General features: G+C 55.8%; 1 protein-coding gene across 10 annotated transcripts in view; it reads right to left on the bottom strand.

Annotated features, from left to right (window-relative positions):
- Window positions 1-17515, bottom strand: part of TCF7 (transcription factor 7) — a 36045-nt gene extending 18530 nt beyond the window's left edge. For 4 of the 10 annotated variants that reach the window (XM_047084614.1, XM_047084656.1, XM_047084643.1 and 1 more), the window contains exons 1-3: window positions 17241-17507; window positions 17009-17075; window positions 16383-16507 (exon numbers count right to left, since the gene is read on the bottom strand). In XM_047084614.1, coding sequence (XP_046940570.1) covers window positions 16383-16507; window positions 17009-17075; window positions 17241-17492 — 444 coding nt within the window. In that variant the 5' untranslated portion in view covers window positions 17493-17507. Of the gene's footprint in view, window positions 1-16382; window positions 16703-16728; window positions 16777-17008; window positions 17076-17240 lie in introns of those variants that run through there. The other 6 variants (XM_047084636.1, XM_047084622.1, XM_047084649.1 and 3 more) reach the window with 5 other exon arrangements.
- Between the last annotated feature and the right edge of the window lie 4271 nt (window positions 17516-21786).

Raw genomic sequence — 21786 nt, 5'->3', positions numbered from 1 at the left:
CTAATCCTCCTGCTATTGCATTGCTTTGACTGCTCCTAGCCACTCCAGCTCCCAATCTGTTGTCCCAAAGGTGGCTCTCAGCCTTCCGGGACATTCTCATTAGCCCATGGCTAGAAATTCCTCTCGTTGAGTAGGCAGGAACCAGGAAAGGGGGGGTCCAAAGGTAGGGTGGGACAGGAGGAGGGAGAAATAAGGGACTCCAGGATAGGTCTCTTCTGCCCTGAGGTTGAGCTTGGGCCCAGCTGGGCTGCCCTGCCTCACCCCCTCGCCCCCCTACTTCCTGCAGGCTCAGGTGAAAAATAAACACAGTCGGCATTTTTCCCTGCAGACCGCAGCGGTCTGCTCACAGGCTGTGTGCACCCTGAGAGCCCTTGCCACCACCAGCAGAGAAACTCCCTCGCCTCTGACGGTTGACTCTGAAAACCCCCAAACGCTTGAGCCCCACAACACTTTCCCAGTGAAGAAAGTTGCTGCTTCCTCGGGCCTCACGCCTGGGGGTGGGGGAGTGTGTGAGGCCTGAGTGCACCCCCCCCCCCCCCGCCACCTCCAGCAAGCCTCCCTGTGGCAGAGACGGTGCCAGAAGTTCCCGCCCTCCTGTTCCCCCACCCACCGACACACACACACACACACACACACACACACACACACACACACACCCAGATTCTCTGTTGATTACGACTGGCAGACACATTCAGTCCGCTTTCATCACTGAGTGCCTGTGTGCCAGCCAAAAAAATGTTTCAGGCTGAGAGAAAAGCATTTTCCAATGATAAGTGAGTGGTTACCATGTCTCAGGCACAGTTCTGAACACCTTACAGAGTTTAACTCCTATGCTTTTAAACAAACCTAGGATATAGGTGTATTACACCCATTTGGTAGATGAGGAAACTGAGGCACTGAGAGGTCACACAGCTTGCCCAAGATCACACAATAAGTGGCAGAGCTGGGATTCTACCTACTGTGCTACAAAGGCCTTATGGTTGGTCATGGACAAAACCTGGGGGTAGAGGGGACGGCGTGCCAGTCCTTACCCCAGTTTCCTTTCTCCAGCCTGGTTGGTCAGAGTTCCCTGAACCAGTGCCTCCCTCCCTGACCCTAAAAATGCTTCAGTGGGTTCCGGGACCCCTGGGATTGGAGTTCTGGCCACACCACCTGCCTACTTCCTGCCGGGGCTGCTGGCAACCAAGAGCCCGCCTGGTGGCAATAGCTGGACATGGCTCCCCGGCCTTAGTGCATGTGCGCCCCACTCATCCTTGACCAGCCACCATCCAGCCACACTGGCTTGCCCTTCTCCCGCCCTGGTGCCTAGCTCGTCTCTGCCTCAGCGCCTTTACCCACCCCTCCTCCTCCCCTCATGACTTTCCATGCTTCTTCCGGCTCCTTGCGAGCCTCACTGCTCATTCTGACCTCAGTCTAAGGGTCACTTCCTTGCAAACGACTCGCCGGGGATCCACAGCCCAGCAGGCAGAGGTGCCCACATGGTGCAGAGGTGGGCCTGGGGGTGCCGGAGGGCAGCACTGGCTTGTTAGTCATCTCCACCTGTCCAGGTTCCGTACTCGGCAGAGGGAAGGCCTCTGGAGTCCCTGGTGCTCCAGAACCTCTGTGTGCCCCACCCACTCATCCGCCACGGAGCCGACTGCAGTCACCCAGTTCCTGGCTCCTTGTTCCCTATGCCTGTGTTGGAGCTGGAGAGAGGCCAGTGGGGACGAGCCCACAGGAGTGGCAGATCCACACCTCAAGCCTCATGCTCGTTCCTGGGCAGAAGCTGACTGGACAGAAAGGTGGGCTACTGATACAGTATAGCCTGGGCTTCAGTTCCGTGGCCCAGCGGCTCTGCACAATTCCACACACTGGCCGTGCTCAGAGCCCCCTTTAGCTCTCCCTTCTCTCCCTCACACTGTCAAGAGCCAGGCTCCAGCTAGGGCCTGGCCCTGAGCATACACTCTGACCTCGATCAGTTCCTCCTGGTTCCTCTCCCAGCTCTAGGGCCCACCAGGTAGCCCCACAGCTCCCTCAGACCTGTGTGTGGAGCTAGGACCCACTGTCCAGCACCAGTGGTTGCTTAAGTCCCAAGGAGTCTGGCCAGTTGCTGGTGGGAAGCTCCCTCAAGGCCTGGGACCTGGAAGATGAGTGTCCCAGAAGAAAGCAAGCCCCCCAAGACTTTCCAGAAGAGACTTGTCTACATATCAACTGAGCCCGGATTTGTGGATTCCTGCAGACCCTCCCTCTACAGATACACCCCAGCAGGGCTCATGCCGTTTTATCCCCAGCCCCCGCTCTGGGCCCTACTGCCCAGGACATAGTGCTCTCCAGAGTACGGCCCGCGAGCTCCCCGCCCACAGCGTGCCGGACGCCTTGTGCCAGACACCTGCCGCAGAGCACGGAGCTGTGGCCGTTTGGTCAGCTGAGCTGGAGGCCTGGGGGGTGGCTGGGCCACACCCTTGTGGACCAGGAGGCTTGGGTCCCACCTGCCAGCACGGTGTGTTGCCATGGTTGCACAGAGCCCTGCCAGGTGCGTGTGGCCAGTCTACCAGTCGCCTGGCCTCAACATCAGATAACAGGGCCTTGCCACACCAGAGGTGAGGACCGGAGTCCCTGCATGAGGCCTTGGCAAACCACAGCCCTGCTCTAGACCTAGCCTGGCCCCAAGGCACCCTCAGAGCTAGCTGAACCTCACCGAGCTGAGTGGCCTGGCCCACAGCCTCCAGTGGTTTCTATGCATTCGTTTACTTGCGCTTTCCTTCTTCCTCTTTGAGGTGAACGCCCCTCAGGACAGGATGTTTTTAGAGGAAAATATAAGCTTCCGGGAGCTGCTGCAGCTGAGCTGCTAGTTGATGCTACCAACACACCGTATGTGGGGACTCTACAGCAGCCCCGGGGCTGGGCATCCCTGCCCCCTCGGCCCTCCCAGCCTGGGGAGGTCTCTTAGCCAGCTCCTCTTCAGTGCCCAGCTGTTCAGGAGCCCACCGTGGGCCAAGGCAGGCCAGGACAATCTCAGAGCTCAGGCAGTAGGGAAAGAAAGGCTCTGCAGAAGGGGCACTAGAGGAGTTCAAGGATGTTTTTCTCCATAGGAGCAAAACCAACAGGCTGTGTAGGAAAGGCAGGAAGAAAAGAGCAGAGATGCGGATTTAGAGATGGCAGCCCTCACTAGGAACAGCCTGCTGTATGCCCAGCACACCGAGTTCTAATCCCTGACCAGAGTCTGACCAGTCTTCCCTTGTCACTTTAGGACACGTGCAGATCTTGCAGATGGGGAAAGGGAAGCCCAGAGAGGTTAAACGACTTGCCCAAGGCCTCATGGCAAGTAGCGACAGATCTGGATTGGAATCCAGCCCTTTGGGGTTCCTGGCCAGAGATCTTCACCACTCTGCGAGAGGCCTCACAGTCCAGGGGTAGTGTGCCAGCATGGAGACCGCACATGTGAACCCAGTGGTCCCCAGATTCCCTTTCCCCCACTCGGTCTCCCCATGCAGACCTCCAGCCCATAGGGACCTGGGATCTCTGACTTTGCCAGTTAACACCCTGCCAAGAAACTTTCTTGGCACAAACCGACTAGCGGTATGGCTGTGACCTCCACCTAGCCTGTATGAAGGATGTCTTCACCCTGTCCTCACAGGAGGTGACTCAGTTTCTCAGTCATCAATGACTAAAGGAAATGTGAGAGGTCATCTCTCCACAGGGTCTGGCCTGTGCTCATCCCTCCACATGCGAAAGCAGGGGGTAAGGATAGCTGCTGGCAACTGAGGTGGCTCTCACGAGGGCCTGGCACTGCCCAGGAGGGAGAGGCGGGAGAGCCTAGGCAGAGCCCAGAAAGGCGGAGGGTGATGGTACCTCCTAGGCAGGCGGGGGTGGAGACTTGGAAATCTTGTCCCCAGCCTCAGCCCTGCATTTCTGACTCTGATGAATTCAAACCAGCTTCTGAGGAGCAAAGACAAGATGAGGTCTCTGGTCTGTACTAGCTCTCTGTACCAGCCCCAGGAGGACAGTCCTGCCCTGGGGCCATGGTCAGGAAGCTCATTTGGGTCTAACTTTTACAGCTACTGCCAATTAAGACCCATGGGGCTCTGCCTGGACCGAATCCAGCGGTTTATCCAAAGGGAAACAAGGCACAGAGCGGAAAGGAGCTGCTGCAGGCTTCGCTGCTCACACCCAAGCCCTGCAGGCCCAGGGTCCGCACAGGGAGGGGGGCAGGGCTGCTCCACTTGCCACAGCAGCCCTCTGAAGGCGGAGCCCCCTAATGAGATTAGTTAGGGGGTTCCAAAAACCACACCAAACAGTTCTTACAGATACTCACCTGGGTGTAACAGAATAAAAATACATGGGAGACAGGGAAATACCAAATTCCGAGGGGGTGAGGAGTGGGGAGGGAGGGGATAGGGGCAGCCAAGGGGACCCAGCTGGAGCTATAAAACCCATTTTTTTCAAAAAGGAGTGCACAGATATGTTGTCTAAGAGGCAAGGGAGCATGGAGGTAAGGGCAGGAAACACATGCCTGGGTTCAAATCACTCCACCAGCACTCCTAAGGTGCACGTCTCCCCATGCCTTGGCTCCCCATCTGCAGGCCATCCACATCTCACTGGGTTGACGTTGGGATTAAATTAATAAGGAACAAAATAAAAGAAAAAAAGACCAAGGCTTTTCAGGAAAGCCAAACTTTGTGCCAGGCTGGGGCCGCGGTCCTTGACTTCCTTTGGACTCCTGCCTGATCGCTATCAGGCCAGACTGCTGAGCTCCTGACCGGCCTTCAGTGACCAGAGCCAGGGGACTGGAGGCAAAGAAGGGCGGCGATCCAAGAAAAAACTGCTCTCAAAATGCCCCGGGAGGGCTTACCCATGGTGCGGTGTGAGACGACACAATGACAACAGACACAACACACCCCCAGGGACACCTCAGCTTCCTCAGTCAGCCCATTCCCAGTGACTCAGGGCCTAGGACACCGTCCAGCCCAACCCCACGTCACAGAAAGGAGGGCACCTGATACAGACACACCCAACAGTGAGCTCCAACCTAAGCTAGGACCAGCAATGGAACAGGGGGTCCACCAATGGACAGTTAAGTGTCATCCTGCATCCTTTTGCCAGGCATCAAACCCGATCAATCTTAACTGTTAGGTGGAAACATTTTCCAGGGCAATGTTTATTCTGGAAACCCTGGGCTCCTGCTTCCAACCAAGAAACACAACCCTTTTGGTCCTAAAAGCCCTGCCTTGTCAAACATCCAAGGAGGAAAGTATCCATCCCTGACCAGGCCCAGGGCTGTGACGTCATGCCCAGGAGGGGCACTGAGGGCCAAGTCTGTCCTTGGGGTCAGAGAATCCGGCTGGATTCAGCTCCTGAACACAACAGGAGTGGGAGTACCACTCAGCTTGGAGGCCTGCAGTGCCCCCATCACCACACACTTGAGAGCAAAGGAGCACAGCAATGGGCAACATGGGCTTTGAGGTAAAACAGACTAAGTCCAAGCCCTGATGCCAGGCACTAGCATGTTCTTAACCTCGCTGAGCCTCAAATCCCCCATCTGTAAAATGAGAGCAGTAATAGCATCTACTTTCTCAGCTTCATGCAAGGACCTTGATACTGGGATTGAAAGTCCCAGGCACAGACCTGGCACTCGGGAAGTTCTCAACACATACACAATTGTCGCCGTTGTTATTCTCCCAACAACTATTTACTGAGCACCTACTCTGTGTCACACCCTGTGTGGGGCACTAACATCCCCGCAGCGAGGAGGCCAGATATGGGCCTGGCCCAGTACATCTTCCCCAGCCCTTTCTGATCCAAACCACCATCCCTGAAACCCCACCTCAACATGGCCATCACCCCTTGTAGGCTCGGCAATCCCAGCGTCGTCTGTCCCTACGCCCTGTGGGCTACGGTCCCCCCCAAGCCCCACCCATGGGGCTACCCACCACAGCTGGGCGGCTCCCACCCGCACAATGCTTAAAGCCGGCCAGCACGCTGTGGGGAGGCTGCCGCAGCCTGGCACACACAAAGCAGCCGCCCTGCCTGGACCCCGGCTGTACCCAACAGAGACCTCATTGCTGCTGGCACAAATCTCTCCACAGGCTGCCTCTCTGCATCCCTGAGGGCCCACCCACCCTCTGCCTGCCTGGCCACTGGGCCAGCCACAGAGCCATCTGATTTGAATGAAACTTCAAACTTAATGACTTTCATGCTGGTTATTTAAAACGCAATGTAATTTTCTTAAACACCCTATTATTTCCTTTGATAGCTACAAAGCTTCCCCCAATCCCATAAGCATGTTTATTTTTAGGGAAAAGAGTGGTTTGCAGTTGGTCATAGAGACCATAAGGAGAGGGAACCCACAGAAAGCAGGGCAAAGAGTCAACCATAGCAGCCTGGAGATCCACAGCCATCCTGCCTTCCTGCTGGGGCTGGCTCTCCACAGACACTACAGGGCCCTGGGTAGGCCCCTGACCTCCAAAATGCCAGCACATCAGCCAGCAGCCCTCCTGTCCACCACCTACCAGTGGCCAAGTCTGCCTTCCCATGCTCCCCCTGCATGGGGCCCAGTGTTCTCATCTGTAAGACGGTTCTGCTGGCTTCCCAATGAGCCTCCCGCAGCCATTCCAGGCATGTGACAGGGCTGGGAAAGGGGTCCCGGGGCCACGAACACAACCTCAGCTGCCTCCCTCCTGGCTCCTCCAGACATTCTGCCCCGGGTAAAGCCTCAAGGCCTGAAGCTTTGACCAGCTGGATCAGATCTGTGCCCAGATAAAGTGGCCCCAGGCAGTAGCTGCCCACACTGTGAGGGTGGGTGGGTGTGGCCCTGCCAGTCGGGGCTCCCTGGCAAGGAAGACGGCCTGGTGGTGGGTGTGCGTGCAGAGGTCAGCTGAGCACCACCAATGCGGGGCGTCCTCTGGGAGTGGCTATTTTTAGATCCTAGGCTTTCATGTGGCCAAATGATGTAGAGTTTACAAAGCATCGGTAATGCGTTTCAGATGGCGGCCCAGCAGATCTGGAGGCTGGGCCTCTGCCACCAGAGCCAGGTCAGAGTTAGTCAGAATGCCTTCAGCCTGAACTCCCATCACCTGTCCCTCTGTCCCTCCCAACCTTCTTGCCTGATGGGGAAGCTGGCCCTGGAGCAGTCCTGGCAATGCCCAGCAAGCCCCACCTGACGCCCACCTGAGCAGCAATTGTCTCCAGCCAACACTTATCTGAATGTCAGCAATCCTTCATGGCCAGGGATCCCCACTCCTGACTGAGAGAAGGAAACTGAGACCTAGAGAGATTAACAGATTTGTTGGAGATCACACAGCAAGGAGAAAAGTTGGGCCTGCCTTCTGGCTTCCCTGCCCATCACAGTTCCCTGCCCTCACAGGGTAATTGGGCTTTCTGGGAGGGGGGAATCTGTCAGCCTCACGTGGGCCAGCCCGGATATGGTGGGCTGGGGCAGCTTAACTACGCAAACCCCCAAAGCTCACTGTTCTTGGGGCAGGCCACGTCCTGCCTGTCCACGCCTCAGCCACACACTCGTCATTGAGAAGAAGATAGTGTAGGGCCCAGACAACTTTCCTGTCTCTGGACAGAGAAACAACTGGTTGTTTTAATGGGAGGGGTGAGGGGTAAGGCAAGCTTACTTGGCAGAACGTCTGCTTCCTCTGCCCTGCAGGGAACTCTGGCTGTGGATCGGCCGTGGTGCCCATCTTCCTCAGGGCGGTAAAGCCGTGTGTACTGGCAAAGCCCAGGCAGTCGACCTCTGTGGGACAAACTCCCATGGGCAGCTTCCCCACAGGAGAGGGCCAGACTCACACCTATCTTGGCTCTGCACCTGGCCATGACCCCTACCCAGCAGGGACCATCCCTCACATATGAGGGGACTGTGCCAAGGGGAGCCCAAGGTTCTAGCAGCACCAGGAAACAACGCTATGACCACGACAAACCCACCCAGGCTGCAGCTCAGAGACTTTGTGTATGCTAAGGCTGGTGTGGGCCACATCTTTTTAAGGGAGGGAGGTGACGACAGGTCCAAACCCCAGGCTTCGTGGACCTGTAAACAGGCATCAAACTGCCTGAAGGAAGAAGCTAACAATGTCCTGGATTCTCAGAGACCCTCCCTAGACTACTGGGGCCTCACAGTCTTGCTAAAGACGATGCTGGTCGGGGCGCCTGGGTGGCTTGGTCGGTTAAGCGTCTGACTTCGGCTCAGGTCATGATCTCACGGTCTGTGAGTTCGAGCCCCGCGTCGGGCTCTGTGCTGACAGCTCAGAGCCTGGAGCCTGTTTCAGATTCTGTGTCTCCCTCTCTCTCTGCCCCTCCCCCGTTCATGCTCTGTCTCTCTCTGTCTCAAAAATAAATAAACGTTAAAAAAAAATTTTTTTAAGAGGATGCTGGTAAGAGGCGCTCTCTACATCGTGGCTACATCACCAATGTGCTGAGGGACCTGACCTCTAGGGTTCAGTTCCTCTCAGTAAACAGGGGGCCAAGACCCTGGACCCACGACTCTAGACAGAGACTGAAAGACAAATGAAATAACATGAAAATGGAAACTTCCACCCCTGAGTCTCTGTTGCCTTGCATGTGCCAGCATGCTGGGTCTCCCTTGCCCAAAGCCCACCCCCTGCCTTGGCCTTGCTCGCACTCCGCCTATCAGCTCTGGGCCTCCCAGCATCCACACTGCCCCAGCTGCTGGCTCTGCCTGCCTCCCCCTCCATGCCCAACTCAAACCATGCGCCAATGGTCACCACCTGGCTCTTCATTCTGCCAACACATGCATGTGCCTACCAGCCACTCCTAGGCTCTGGGACCAGAGCTGCCTGCATATCAAGGTCACCTGCTGGGTCCTCCCTGCTGGCTCTTCTCCAGCCTCACCTTGTAGTCTTCACAGACCCTGGGCTTTGGGCCACCCTTCCAATGACCAAGAACATACTGATTCCTGATCTGCTCTGCTCTGACCCTGCCCCGCAGAGCGTTCTCTCACTTCACCTATGCAGGTCCCGGCCAGCTGCAACCGTGACCTCTCAAAAAGCCTTCCGGGTTGCCCACCACTGGCCTCTCCCTCCTCACTGCCCTTCATCCAATTTGGGCAGAACCTCAAAGCCAGCTGTGAATGCCCCGGAGGGCATCTCTACCTCATTGGGACTGAGATCCTCTGGGAGGGTAGAGACTGCCACCCCTCTTGCTAAGACAAGGCCAAGCATGCAGGGGCCCAGAAACTCCAGTAGCGGTCTGGAACCAGGGTTCTAGATACTGCAGGCACTCTGTCACCGGCCAGCTGAGGCCATGAGGCCAGACAGGCTGGACAGCTGTGCTCCACGTTGCTGCAGGGGGGCTGGCTGCTGAGCTGAGGAAGAGCAAAACGCGGGGGCTTCAGAAGTGCTCCAACCACCCGGCACGGCACCCTCTGCAAGAGCTGTTCACTCCAGTGCTTGCACTGACAACATCTGCCACATAGCAGGAACCCACATACAGTGAGCGCCTCCTTCCATGCCCCAGGAACCCAAGGAGGTCAGAACCCTCATTCTCCTCATTTCTAGATGGGGAAACTCAGCCTCCCGGCGGTTAAGTAACTTACTCAGGGCCTCTTGGCCAAAGAGTGGCAGATACGGTGTTCGAGGGTGGAACTTCCAGACAATGCCCTCCCTCTCCATGTCTCTAAGGGGCCTTGGATAGATCTCTTCCCTGACCTGGCCTTCCTGTCCCCACCAGTAGAAGGAGGGTAGTAACCCAAAGATCTGTGCACTATACTGTTGGGGAACGGGGAGCCCTGTGACCTGATAAAACACCTGTTTCCTCCACCAGAGTCTTGTTTGTACACAGCGGCAGGAAGCAGCCAGTCACAAGGCATGAGAGAGTGTGACTATGGCTTCAGGATCACAGCTGCCTGAGGAGGCTCACAGGGAGGCGGTGGCATCCCCCTATCCCTTCATGCAGCTGTACCCACCCTAATCCAGCCTGACCTCAGCAGGCATTTGACTTGCAACCAGGGCCCCTGCAGCCCCTTCTCAGAGCTCAGCTAAACCGCTTTTCCTGCACGGGCAAGGGGTGGGGTATGGTCTCGTGAAACCAAGAGGCCACGAACTGCTAGTCTCAGGGAAGGTACCACCAAGCCCTCCCCTCTTCAACCCCACTCACACCTGTCTTGGGGCACGTGGGGAGGTAGGGAGAGCTGGTAGGAACATCCCCATTTGTTGGCTATGGAAACTGGCGTGGTGAGACCCAGGTACAGTGGGATGAAGAATTCCTGGGCCTAGGTTGGTTACCTAGGGTTGGGTCAGTCCCTACGCCCCGCTGAGCTAGAGGAGTGGGCAGGCAGTCTTCTAACTCCAGGCCCTGGGGATAGAGTGGGGCGAGAGTCTCTGGGATGAGCCTCCTTGGTGCTGCTGTCTTGGACCTGAAAGGCAGCAAAAGGGCGCCCTGAAGGTAGTTGCACCTTGGGTGCAACTGCAGATTTTCCAAACACCACAGCCAATACCACACAGCCTTCCAAGTCAGGAAGGAATGCAAGTCAAATGAACTCTGAAGTCCCACTGCCCACCATGAACCTATTAAACGAACAACAACAAAGAAGAAACTCCATGTTGGGGTTTGCACACTTAGGCACTGCAAGGAACAAGCTGCAAACTGGGGTCACAGAGGAGCAAAATGCTATGGTTCTTGCTACATTTTTTTTTTAAACGTTTTATTTATTTTTGAGACAGAGAGAGACAGAGCATGAACGGGGGAGGGGCAGAGAGAGAGGGAGACACAGAATCGGAAGCAGGCTCCAGGCTCTGAGCCATCAGCCCAGAGCCCAACGCGGGGCTCGAACTCACGGACCGCGAGACCGTGACCTGAGCTGAAGTCGGACGCTTAACCGACTGAGCCACCCAGGCGCCCCAGCTACATTTTTTTTTTTTAAGATTTTATTTTTTTATGTAATCTCTACCCCCAGGGTGGGACTGGAACCCACAACCCCGAGATCAAGAGTTGCATGCTTTACCAACTGAGCCAGCCAGGTGCCCCTGATTCCTCCTCCTTTTTGACCCCATAACTCTCTTGAAATGTACTGCTCCAGGAAAAAAATCAAAAAATAACTAAGAAATTATTTGTACACATCATCGTTCCTGCTGTAATGAAGGCAAGCTCTGAGCAAACTAGAAGCTACAGGAGGGATGACACAGATGCTATATGTGGGCACCGTCTGAGAGCCTGCAAAAATGCACCCCCACACCAGGGGAAAGGGAAACACTGGGTCAAGACATGAGGGGGTGCATGCAGGGCTGACCGTGTGAGTAAAGGTCTGAGCGAGGCATGGAGGCTAAGAAACAAATGGGTCTTTTCCCTATTTTTCTGACAAAACAGCTTAAGCCCCAGACATCTTACATAAAGGGCTTTCACATGGCTGTGGGAGGGGGGACCTCTTTCAGATAAATCTCTAGAGGTGGCAGGAGAGGATCTCAGGACAGAGTGAGTAGTGAGAGCTCCCATCCCGGCTCCAAGAATGGTACTTCCCCCCTAAGAATCCCTAGATGAGGTAGGGCAGCAAGCAATGGGCCTGTATACCTAAGTCCCTGCCCCAGAGCCAGCCCCCAGGGTTCAGACTCCTGGAGCTTTGTGGCCCAAAGTAGAGATACGGTCCTCCAGACAGGAGTCTATGTCCGGCCTACCAGTGAGCCACCACTAACCCAGAGGAGCCAGGAGAGCAAGAAGGGACTGCTCACAACCAAACCGCTACCTCTGAAGCCCAGGACACACTGGCACCTTCATGGGCACTTCCCTGGCACTGCTGCCTCCAGTCTACACTCCAACTCTGGGAAGAGGACTCGCCACCCCCATTGTGCAAATGAGAAAACTAAGGCTGAGAGATACTTTTGGCAGATGGGCTGCCTTTGGTCTAAGCATAACTAGCGAGTACATCATAAAGCAATGCCAACCACCACGGCCTGAAGAACTGCCAATGTGGGCAAGGCAGCTGATGCCTGGGAGGATGACAGAGGTCCCACCTGGATATTCACAGGGGGTGTCTCTGGTAAAGTGATATTTGAATTAGGCCCCAAATGGGGAATGAGAAGGTGGCAGCTACATGAGAGCTAGGGAAGAGAGTTCCAAGCTGAGGAAATAAGTGCAAAGGTCCTGAGGTGGGAAAGAACCTGACGGGTATAAAACAGGCCAGGACACTAAACTTATCTATGGAGATAGAGTATGGCGATGAGAAGGAGGGGCTGTCAGCAGAGGCCGACCACCCAGGCACTCAGGCTGTGGTGTGAGGTTTGGATTTTACTCCAAGAGCAATGGGAAGCCACTACAGGGTCTCATCAGGCAAGAAATGCGATCTGATTGATGCCTGGCTGCTATGTGGAACCTGGACTGGGGGTGAGGGCATGGGTTCAGGTGGGGGCCAAGGTCAAGGCAGAGAGAGGCTGGAAGCAGCCATTACCGCCTTCTGGGTGAGTGACGGCGACAGTGTGGGCTTTAGGGTGGCAACTGAGGTAGAGAAGTGGGAGATCTGGCATGTTTGGAAGGGAGCCCAAGTACCCTGTCCTTATCTGGTGGCCAACTCTGCACCTTCAGAAAGTTGCCGGGCAGATCCTTCTCCACAGCCCACGTCAGGGCCAGCTCCACCCAAGATGCCCCAGCAGGGCCTTGTGAGACAGCACTCCTCTGACCAGGGCCTGGTTCCAGTCTGTTCATCTGTCTCTTCTACTCAGCGAGGCATTCCCAGAGACAGAAAGGCTGGCTGTGACCTATGTGGTGCCCAGCCTGGTGCCAGACTCCTCCTAACAGGCTTCACTCCAATTAGGGATGGTGATCAACCATCACTAACCCTCCCCAGCAAGGCCCACTGGCTCCCTCTCTCTGAGGCTATAGAGGGCTGGCTGAGTGTATCTCTGCAGAGCTTCACTGGACATAGTGGCCATGGGTCAGCAGCACTTCCTTCCCCTGCTCAAGTCTTGCTCAAACCTGCACCTCCTAATCCCCCCAGGGCTCATTAGCACAGCTTTCATCTAACCCCAGACCCTGGAGTCCAGAAACGTGAGCTCCATGGTCAGGAGTCCAAGCAAGAGTACACTGCCTCCACTGGGCTCCCCAACATTGGAACGGATGCCTGACCCCTGGCTTGGGGCATGCACAGACACCAGGATGGCCATGGAGGTCAGGCACAGGGGAACAGCCCCCAGTCCCTGCAAGAGCCAAAAGGCTCAGCTGTTTTTTTGTTTTTTCAATTGACATCCAATTTGTATATCATAAAATTCAGCGTTTTAAAGTATACAGTTCAGTGGCTTTTAGCATATTCACAAGGTTGTATAACTTGCACCACTATCTAATTCCAGAACACATTCATTACCTCAAAGAGAAACGCTATAGCCATTAGCGGCCACTCCCCATTCCCCTCTTTCCTCAGTCCCTAGCAACCACTCATCTATGCTCCATCTCTATAGATTTGCCTATTCTGGACACTTCATCTAAATGGCAAAAGGCTCAGCAATCTTCCAGGCCCAAGACTCCAAGTGGAGCCATGGAAGGGGCCACAAGAACAACGGGGCTTCCTATCCTTTTTGAGAAGAGGATTTGCACCAGACTGGCAGTCACGCACATCCAAGAATCTGAGTTTCCCTAGGGAGCGAAGCCTTACTCATCCCAGAATTCCCTTAAAGCCAGGCCCAGAGTTGGCCCTCCCACTTCCCCCTCCCAATCTCAGAGCAGAACAAAGCCAACAAAACAAAAACAAGCCGTGGCTACTGGTCTAGGCCAGGAACTGTCTACAAGCCTACATTAGAAGCCTGCCAAACATCAGCCATGAAATAAACTTTGACCAATTCTCCTTTCCCAAAAGGAGAATTCACAAGAATTCACAAGAAGCCATGTATTAAAAAGAAGCACCCTTTTAGGTAAAAGATCCCCCTCTCCCCACTGGCAGTTGGCTGTGAAGTGGTCATTTGGTCCATCGCTCCTGGCAAGGTTTGAGTCTGCATGCTTTGAGGCATCCCACATGGTAGCTACTCACTCATGCGCAGAGGACGACCCCAGCATGGGCTCTCCCCACTGTCTGGGGAGGTTAAGCAACTGGCCTTAAAAGCTCTTCGGCACAACTGGTGACCACTTGGATTCCCTCAGAGGGGGCAAAGCGGGGAGGGGGCCTAGTTCTAAGGCTCAAGGGCAGGGGCTGGGCAGCGTGTCATCTGTCCCATGGGCTCAGGAAAGCAGAGCTTGGGAAGAAACCTCCCAAGGCAGTTCTTCCTCAGGGCCCCTACAATGGACTCCTGCCCCACTGTAAGGGTATCTTTTCTGATAAATGTGTTCCCAAAACACGGAGTCAATCAATTTTGCTTTTAAAACCAGCCCTAATTTAAATGTCCAACAACTTTTTGGGTAACACCAACAATTACTTCTATTTGCTATTCATTTTTAACTATCAGGTTTGCTTAAAAGAGGCTCCTCCCTTGTATTCATGTACATCTTCCTCACCCAGTGTGACCCCATCTTAGGCCCATGCCTCTGTCCTTGTTCCCAGCCCCATGGAACAGCTGATAGCAGCACATAGAAAGTCAACTCCAGACCTTGTCTTCCTCCTCCCGTGTTCCCGGAAGCCAGGCAGTGGGAGGCTGAGCTGGGTGGGGAGGAGGACAAGGGGACTTACCTCTACAGGAGAGGGTATAACACACAGAAAAGCATCTGCTATAGCTTGAGAAAGATGCCGAGGTTGAAAAAACAAATGACCCAGGCTAGGGGAAGAGTGATGTGCCTGCTTCAGCACCCCCCTCTCCCCGCTCCCCCCAAGAATCCTGACTGCTAGAGTTGGCCATCCGTCTGCCTACACTCTGACCAGTGTGAGCTAAAGGAGACCAAATGGTCCCATCACCACATCCTTACAGAGAAGGGGGCCCTCCCACTCTGGGCTCTCTCGCACTCACGCAGGCCATGAAAGGATCACAGAAATCCAACTGCCTTCCTGAAGCACTGTGAAATCACAAGAGGCTGGAGGGCAGCCTGCCCTCCTAGGACTGTTCTTGGTCTTAGGTCTTTTGTCTAGTCATGGTTGTCACAGTGACCACAGCGCCCTGTCCAAGCAATTCACCTGCCGGTGGTTTGGCAGTGCTGTGTTATGTCAAGTTGGCCCCAAAACCTAAGAGTTTACCCGTTGTAGGAGATCCAAAAAGAATCTATGTTAAGCATCTGCTGGTGCAGGGTGGAGGTCTCTAGGAAGAGGTGTTGCCTGAGATGGTGAGGTCAAAGGGCAACCGCCTCCCTCACAGACGTGAAGGAAGCAAACACCTCAGAGACCGGAGCCACCCTAGAGCAGAGAGACCATTCAACCATCATGCTCCTTCTGGATTTGAGAAAATGGGGAGTCCAAGGGCCAAGGAGCTCATTTCTAGAGTCAACAGTTTACCAGGTTTTCCATTCTGGGTTTCTGGGGAGAAGAATCTGTCTTCTCACCTCCCACCGGCTTCGGCATCAAAACAGCTTTCAGAACCAACTCTCCTCACTTCTGATCTGAAATGGCCCAGCAGTCACCCTCCTCCCTCAGGGTGACCCCCACTAGCCATGTGAGCCTCCTACCTGCCGGCCCCTCCTGCACGAGGCCTCCACTTGCAGCCCCAAGCCCCCAAACATTTAGTGTACTGTAGGACCTCTAATCTCACCCCTGATTTAGGCCAGCTGAGGACAGTCTGAAACACTAATCTCAATTTTTTTTTTTTAAGTGCAGCTGTACCAATGAGGCAGAAAAGCATGGTTTGTAACGATCATGGAATCTTTCAAAGCGCTTAAATATACTTAATTAGCAAAATCATTCAACAGGTCCCTTACCCACACCACTGATTTGAAACACCTCTGCAGGCCCTTCCTGGTGCATAGGAAAGCAAACCAGCCTCATAAAAACCTACTTTCTACACATTGCATTTGTGGTCTTTCTCTGGCAAGGGTGCATTCATGGCAAGAAGGACAGAGCGAGTCGAGTCTGTTTCTCCTGCACAGCCAGGAGCTCTAAAGCACACCAGCATTTCTGCCCATTCCTCCAAACACCCAGGTTTGGGGCTCAGGCTCCGGGAAAAGGCCAACTGCAAAGCTCACAGTTCAGACCACACCAGAACACCAGCACCTCAGGAGGGGAGGGAATGGTGTCAGCTCAAAAATTCTCGGAAAAGACTCTACCCTGGCATTACCTAGCATCAGGACAGGGCCTGCACCTGCTTGTGAGCAAGCTGGGAGGACAAAGGCCAACAGCTGGAGGGAAGGGGGTGCCTAGGGCGGTCTCTCCTTCCTTCAGCAAAGTTCTCCTGCTTCCCATCCCACTGGGTGTATATGGGAAAAGACACCAGAAAAGAGTTCTCACTTATCTATTTTGTTCTAGGCACAAGATACTTGTTGCCCATGCCTCACCTACCTGGTCAAGGAGGTAGCAGGCACAAGGCCTGCGGGATGCCGGGGCCACTTACCAGTGGGGGCTGCGGCTGGGGGTGCTGCCCTGCTCCCGAAGGGGGTGGGTAGTGCATAAGCAGATTGAAGGCCGAGTAGACGGTGTCTTTGTACATGCCGCTGGCGCACTCCGGGGCCTTCAGGCCTGGAAAAACCACAGCTGGGTCAGACGCGCCCGCCCGGGCTGTCAGGGCCGGAGAGGTCTGCTCTCCAGAGTAAGAATTGCCGAGGGGTCCCGTTCAAGTGGGACTTGAGAAAAAAAGCGCCGGGAGTGCCTCGGTACCGAGTTCCGACTAAGGACCCCGCGTCCAGGCCTCCCCTGGGCGGCCCCTACTTGACCCCCAGCCCGCCCGCCGGCCAAGGAACCTGGGCCAACGCTTTCTCCTCAAGACTGGGGATTAGTCAGTCACCTGGGCAGGAGGGGAGGCGGAGATGGCGGGGGTCTGTTTACTCCTATAAAGGTCAGGGCACCGGAAGTGACTCGAGCCCGGCGGCGCCCGGGAAACCCGCCCCCACCCCACCCCCCGGTTTTGCCGCCTCCTTTAGTTGCCGTGCGGGGTGCACCCCCCCGCCACCCCCGTCCTCCGTGCCACCCCCTTTCCCACCAGGGCCTTAGCGGCTGGAGGAGAACCGGGCGGTAACTCACCGTCTTCCAGAGACTCTGGAAGTTTGTCGGGGAAAAGTCTCTGCGAAGCGTGTTCCCGCCCTAGAGCCTGCGGGGAGATCCAGAGGGGGCGTGAGGGGCGCGGGGCTCGCGGCCCGGGGCAGGAGGGGTCTGAGGGATGGGTACCCCAGGGGACCGGGAGGGCGGGGCGGGGCCAGCCGGGCACGGAGGGCGGCGGGCGAGCGAGAGGCGCAGGGCGAGGGCCGGCGCTCACCTCGGCCCCGACCTCCGCCTCGCCGCGGGCCCCGGCACCGGCCCCAGGGACCCCCGCGCCGCCCGCCGCGCCCTCGGACTCATTGACCAGCGACGACTTGAGCTCGGCCAGGTCGCGCTCGGGGCCCGCGGCGCTGTCGCGGCTCTTGTCGTCCTGCTCCTCGCCCTCGTCCTGGAAGGCCAGCAGCTCGTCCGGCGCGCCGAGGTCGTCGCCCCCGCCCGCGCCGCCCCCGCCCGAGTCCAGCTGCGGCATGGTGCGCTCCGCCCGCGGGGGCGCGGCGCGCGGGAGTGCGGGGCGCGGAGCCGGCCCGGCAGGCGGCGAGCCCGGGGTCCGGACCTCCGAGCCCGAAGCGCGGCGGGCGGAGCGCGGGCTGACTCCGCCTGGGCGGGCTGCGGGCGCGGGGCGCGGGCGCCAGGCTGAGCGGCTCCGGGAGCTGGCGGGTCCGAACATCAAAGGCGCCGCCGGCTCAGTGCGGGGGGCGGGGCGGGGACGCCGGGGGCGGGCCGGGCCGGGGGCGTGGCCAACCGCCCCGCCCCTCCTCTCCTCGGAGAGGCCGGGACGCGACCCGCGCGCGCAATCTTAAAGGGCTAGCTCTCGCGGGCGTAGCTGTGAAGCGTCCGACAGGCTTCACCCTTCTGAAACGCGGGGACCCTGAACGAGACTCTTGACCCTGCTTTCTCACCTACAATATGGGATTCCCCGCTCTGCGCCCAGGTTTCTCCACCTAGGCCGTAGGGGTGACCTGGAACGCAAGCCAAGGTGTGAATTGCGTCGGCCAGTACGTCAAAGGCTTGAAAATGGGGACTTCTAGAGGTTGAAGGCTGTTCGAAGCTGTTCTCCAACACCGGCTGGCAGGGTTAAGGTTCCTCAAAGTCCCATTCTCTGCCCTATTCTGCAACCCTAAACCAATCTGGGACTTCCTTCCAGGCTGCCCACATACAGTGCGAACACAAGCATTATGCCCCTCACACATTTACTGAGCGCCTGTTGCATGCGGTGCTAATGCATTACACCCTGTGACGTGCTTCTCAGCCCTGTGGCATCTCTGAGGCGTGGAACAGCCAAGAGGACGAGGAGGAAGGATCCCCCAAACCCGGTGCCGATCTTTCAGCCCCCCACTCCTCCCTCCCTCCAAACTAAGTTCCACGCCTAGAATCTGCAGCACAGGGATGCGAGGCATTGGGCAGCCACGTGGGCCGCGGGATTCCGACGAGGGGTGGGTCGTCCGAAGCAACTCAACACGGGAAGTCGCATTCCCATGGGGCCAATTGACCCTGAGCCTGACGCAGGCGAACTCTCGCAAGATCCAAGCAGCAGGCTCTATTAGAGACAGAGGAGCGCGGGAACGTGTGCCGGCTTCCATCGCATCTACAAGGCACCCGGGGTCATGTCCACTCGGGCCTCCACAGGACGCTTGGCCTTGGCTCGGCCACTGTATCTGGTTAAAACATAGATCCTTTAGGATCGTTGTGCAGTGAACCGCAGCCCCCAGCAGGTTTCTGAGTTGGATTCAGTGTAGACTTTCCCACCTCTCCCGAGGGCACAGGGGCAGAGAGTATTAGGGAGGGAGGGTGTCTTGGACGCCTCTCCGGCTCAGAGCCCCACAGGACCCCTGGCAGCAGCGCAAAGCGGGGCCGGAAGAGGGCCGCCCCGCCCCTCCCGGTCCAGGCCCAGCCTGGCTGGCTGCGGATCAAAGAGCCAGGGCCGTCCTTGTCGGCGTTCAGATTCTATCTGCGCCCGCTCAGCGGGGCGGCTCGGCCTCCTACCTCACGACTGGAGTGCCCACTTTTCCTCCCTTCCGGGAGTTGGGGGCTGGGGGTTACTAGTGCTCAGTTTGGCGACGGAGATGTGGAGAAGGTCCTGCCCATTATGTTCCCCCAGTCTCCGTTTCTGGATGTGAGCTTGCTACTGTCTCACGTTATCCCCATTGGGCGGTGGGGGTTGGGGGGAGGCTCCAGCAAGTCTTAGCCCAGTAGGGAGGGGAAAGGGTACAGGAGGAGGGGCCCATGCCCCCCCCCCCCACTTCAGCTTCTGAGGTTATAGGATCTGGTTTGGATGAGCCTCCTTTGGGAAAGCTGTATGGGAAGATGAATCTGCCCAACTCAAAGGCTTTGGGGGTCCTCTTGCGTTTGAGAGTGATCCCAGCTTAGCAGGAGCCTCCTCCAGGACAAAAAGGTCCCCAGACCCATGAGTGAACATAGAACAGTGGGGGTTGTTATGTCCAGTCCATGGAGAAAGGAGAGAAGTCAGGGCAACAGTGAGGTGGTTTGTTTTTCTCAATAAGGCTGAATTTTTTCAGCTTAAAGTATTAACCTTTAATCAGAGATTATGGATTTTCTGCTTTCTTGGTGTAAAAAACAGCTTTTCTTTGCTAAAATAATGGTGAAAATTGATTTTTTAAAATGTTCTTATTTGGCAAAAGAAATACTTGGCCGTTCTATTCGCTCCCCCACCCCAGATCTCTTTGGACATTTTATAGAGCTGTGAAATCCCAAAGTCTGGGAACCACTGCTGTACAAGGTCATGGCTTTAACCTCTTGCCCTGCGGTGTAGAACCAGGGGAGGAGGCAGGTGAGCGGGGAGAATAGGGAAGTGAGGAGGAGAAGTAAGGCAGGGACAAACCAGCTGAGTATCAGACATCTACAGCTACACTGAAATTAGCTTGAATGCCTTCTAGGGAGAATCGACTGTGTGTGTACCTAATCCGGACTCAAGCAGTGGAGAGGGGAGAGACAGTGGAGGGGGTCCTGTTCTCCAGGGGTCACTGCTTGAGAAGCTGAGAAGTTATGAGAGCCAAGCTTGTTGGTGATTCATCTACACAGACCATGGGCAGAAGGAGCTCAGATATGGTGAAATCAATGTGGCTGGGGTGGTGAGGTGGGCTTCCTGGAGGAGGCAGACTTCATCTGGACCTGGAAAGCTCTCTAGGGCTCAGAGTGGTAGAGAGTTAAAGGAGTTCATGCTTGTCCACAAAGGGCAGAAGGCAGGTGTGGCCCTCAGCAGCCCCTTGTCTGGTTGGCACTGATTGCATCATCATCGTCATTATTATCATCTTCTCAATGACTTCATCTTACTGAGTGCTGTGTGTCAGGCATCATGTCAAGAGCTTCACACACATTATCTCATTTAATCATCATACAAATCCTATGACATAGGAGCTATTATCCTCATTCATGAACAAGGAAAGCAAAGCTCAGACAGGTTGAATAAGCCACCTAGGATCTCAGAGCTTGGAAGTGAGAGTATCAGAATTCCAAACCTTGACAGTGGCGGGATCCTGAGCCCACACTCTAACTACCACACTCTAGTGTTCCGTCATGACCTCTAAAGTCCCGGGGGGGGGGGGTGCGGTTCTTATCTGCTCTGTGATTTCTGCAAATGCTGATGAATGAGCTGCTACTAATAGAGTCCTGGCTTTCTGGGTGGCTTATGGTGCGTGAGGATTGGGGAATCTCCCTGCTTGGTCCATATAAGATGGCTCAAGCCCTTTGCTAGGCAGGAGGGCCCAGAGCATCTCCCTTGAATCACACTTCAGTCTGTACCATCTCTCCTCTGGGCCCACACACAGTGACTATGGGCTTCTTCCACAGAATGGTGGGTGAGCTCTGCTGCGGCTGCCCCTCTGGGGGTGACCAGGGAGTTTCCGGATGAGGGCCAGAGTCTTCTGCAGGGAGGACCCAGACTCTTCTGGACTCATGATGTTCAGGTCAGAGCTGAAGATAGCATGAGTCTTCATCTTCATGCAAACAAACCAGGTGGACGTGTGCTCTCCTCAGAGGCTGGAGATAGGACAAAGTCAGAGCTCACAAGGGTTGAGGGTCTGAGTACAAGAGCACCAGCTTGGATTTAGGCAGGCCTATCTGAGTTTCCCTGCCCTACTCTTTACCAGCTGGGGGATTCCAGACAAATCACTGACCTTCTCTGGGCCTCAGCTTCCTCCTGGGTAAAATGAGTATCACATCCAAGGCTGCCGCGCACTGAGTGAGATTGAGATGATTTCCGGACCCTGGAAAAGAGCTGAGTACAAGGCCGGGCACATTCCATGCGCTCTAATAAATGGGTGCTCTTGAGCTAGACAGTTTTCGGAAGTTGTTAGGCTAATTGGCTCTTCGTGTAACGTCATGTAAGACATCTAAGTGTTCTCATGGCCCGGGCCCACCTCATCACAGCTAAGGCTAAAAATGTACTTTTCCTTTCCTTTTCTTTTAAGTTCCTTAACATGAAAGGCCTGTGTGAACTCTATGACCTTTTCTAACGGGGAGACCCTTGAAATGTGGTGTTTCCAGAAAACAACTCAAAGGAGCCCCAGATGGGTTTGGTCAATTACAACGGGGAGAGGTTCGGAGCAGTGTGTCTTCCTGCCTGCCAGCCCTCCTGGCATCCTGCTGGGGCTTACCGAGTGCAGCCTGGAGGCCTGGCTGCTGGCTCTGGGCAGGAACACTTTCCGTGCAAGCCTCCTCTCTCAGGGCAAAGCCTGGCCACACGTCCTAGAGGCAGACTGTGGTTTGTTACTAGAAACACAGTTTGCTCTCTGGAAACTGTGTAG

Source organism: Lynx rufus, unplaced genomic scaffold (assembly GCF_022079265.1).
Source record: "Lynx rufus isolate CCGP_SWC_20201006 ecotype Redwood Valley unplaced genomic scaffold, mLynRuf1.p SCAF_1, whole genome shotgun sequence".
NCBI lineage: Eukaryota > Metazoa > Chordata > Mammalia > Carnivora > Felidae > Lynx > Lynx rufus.
This window is presented reverse-complemented; position numbering and strand designations above follow the sequence as displayed.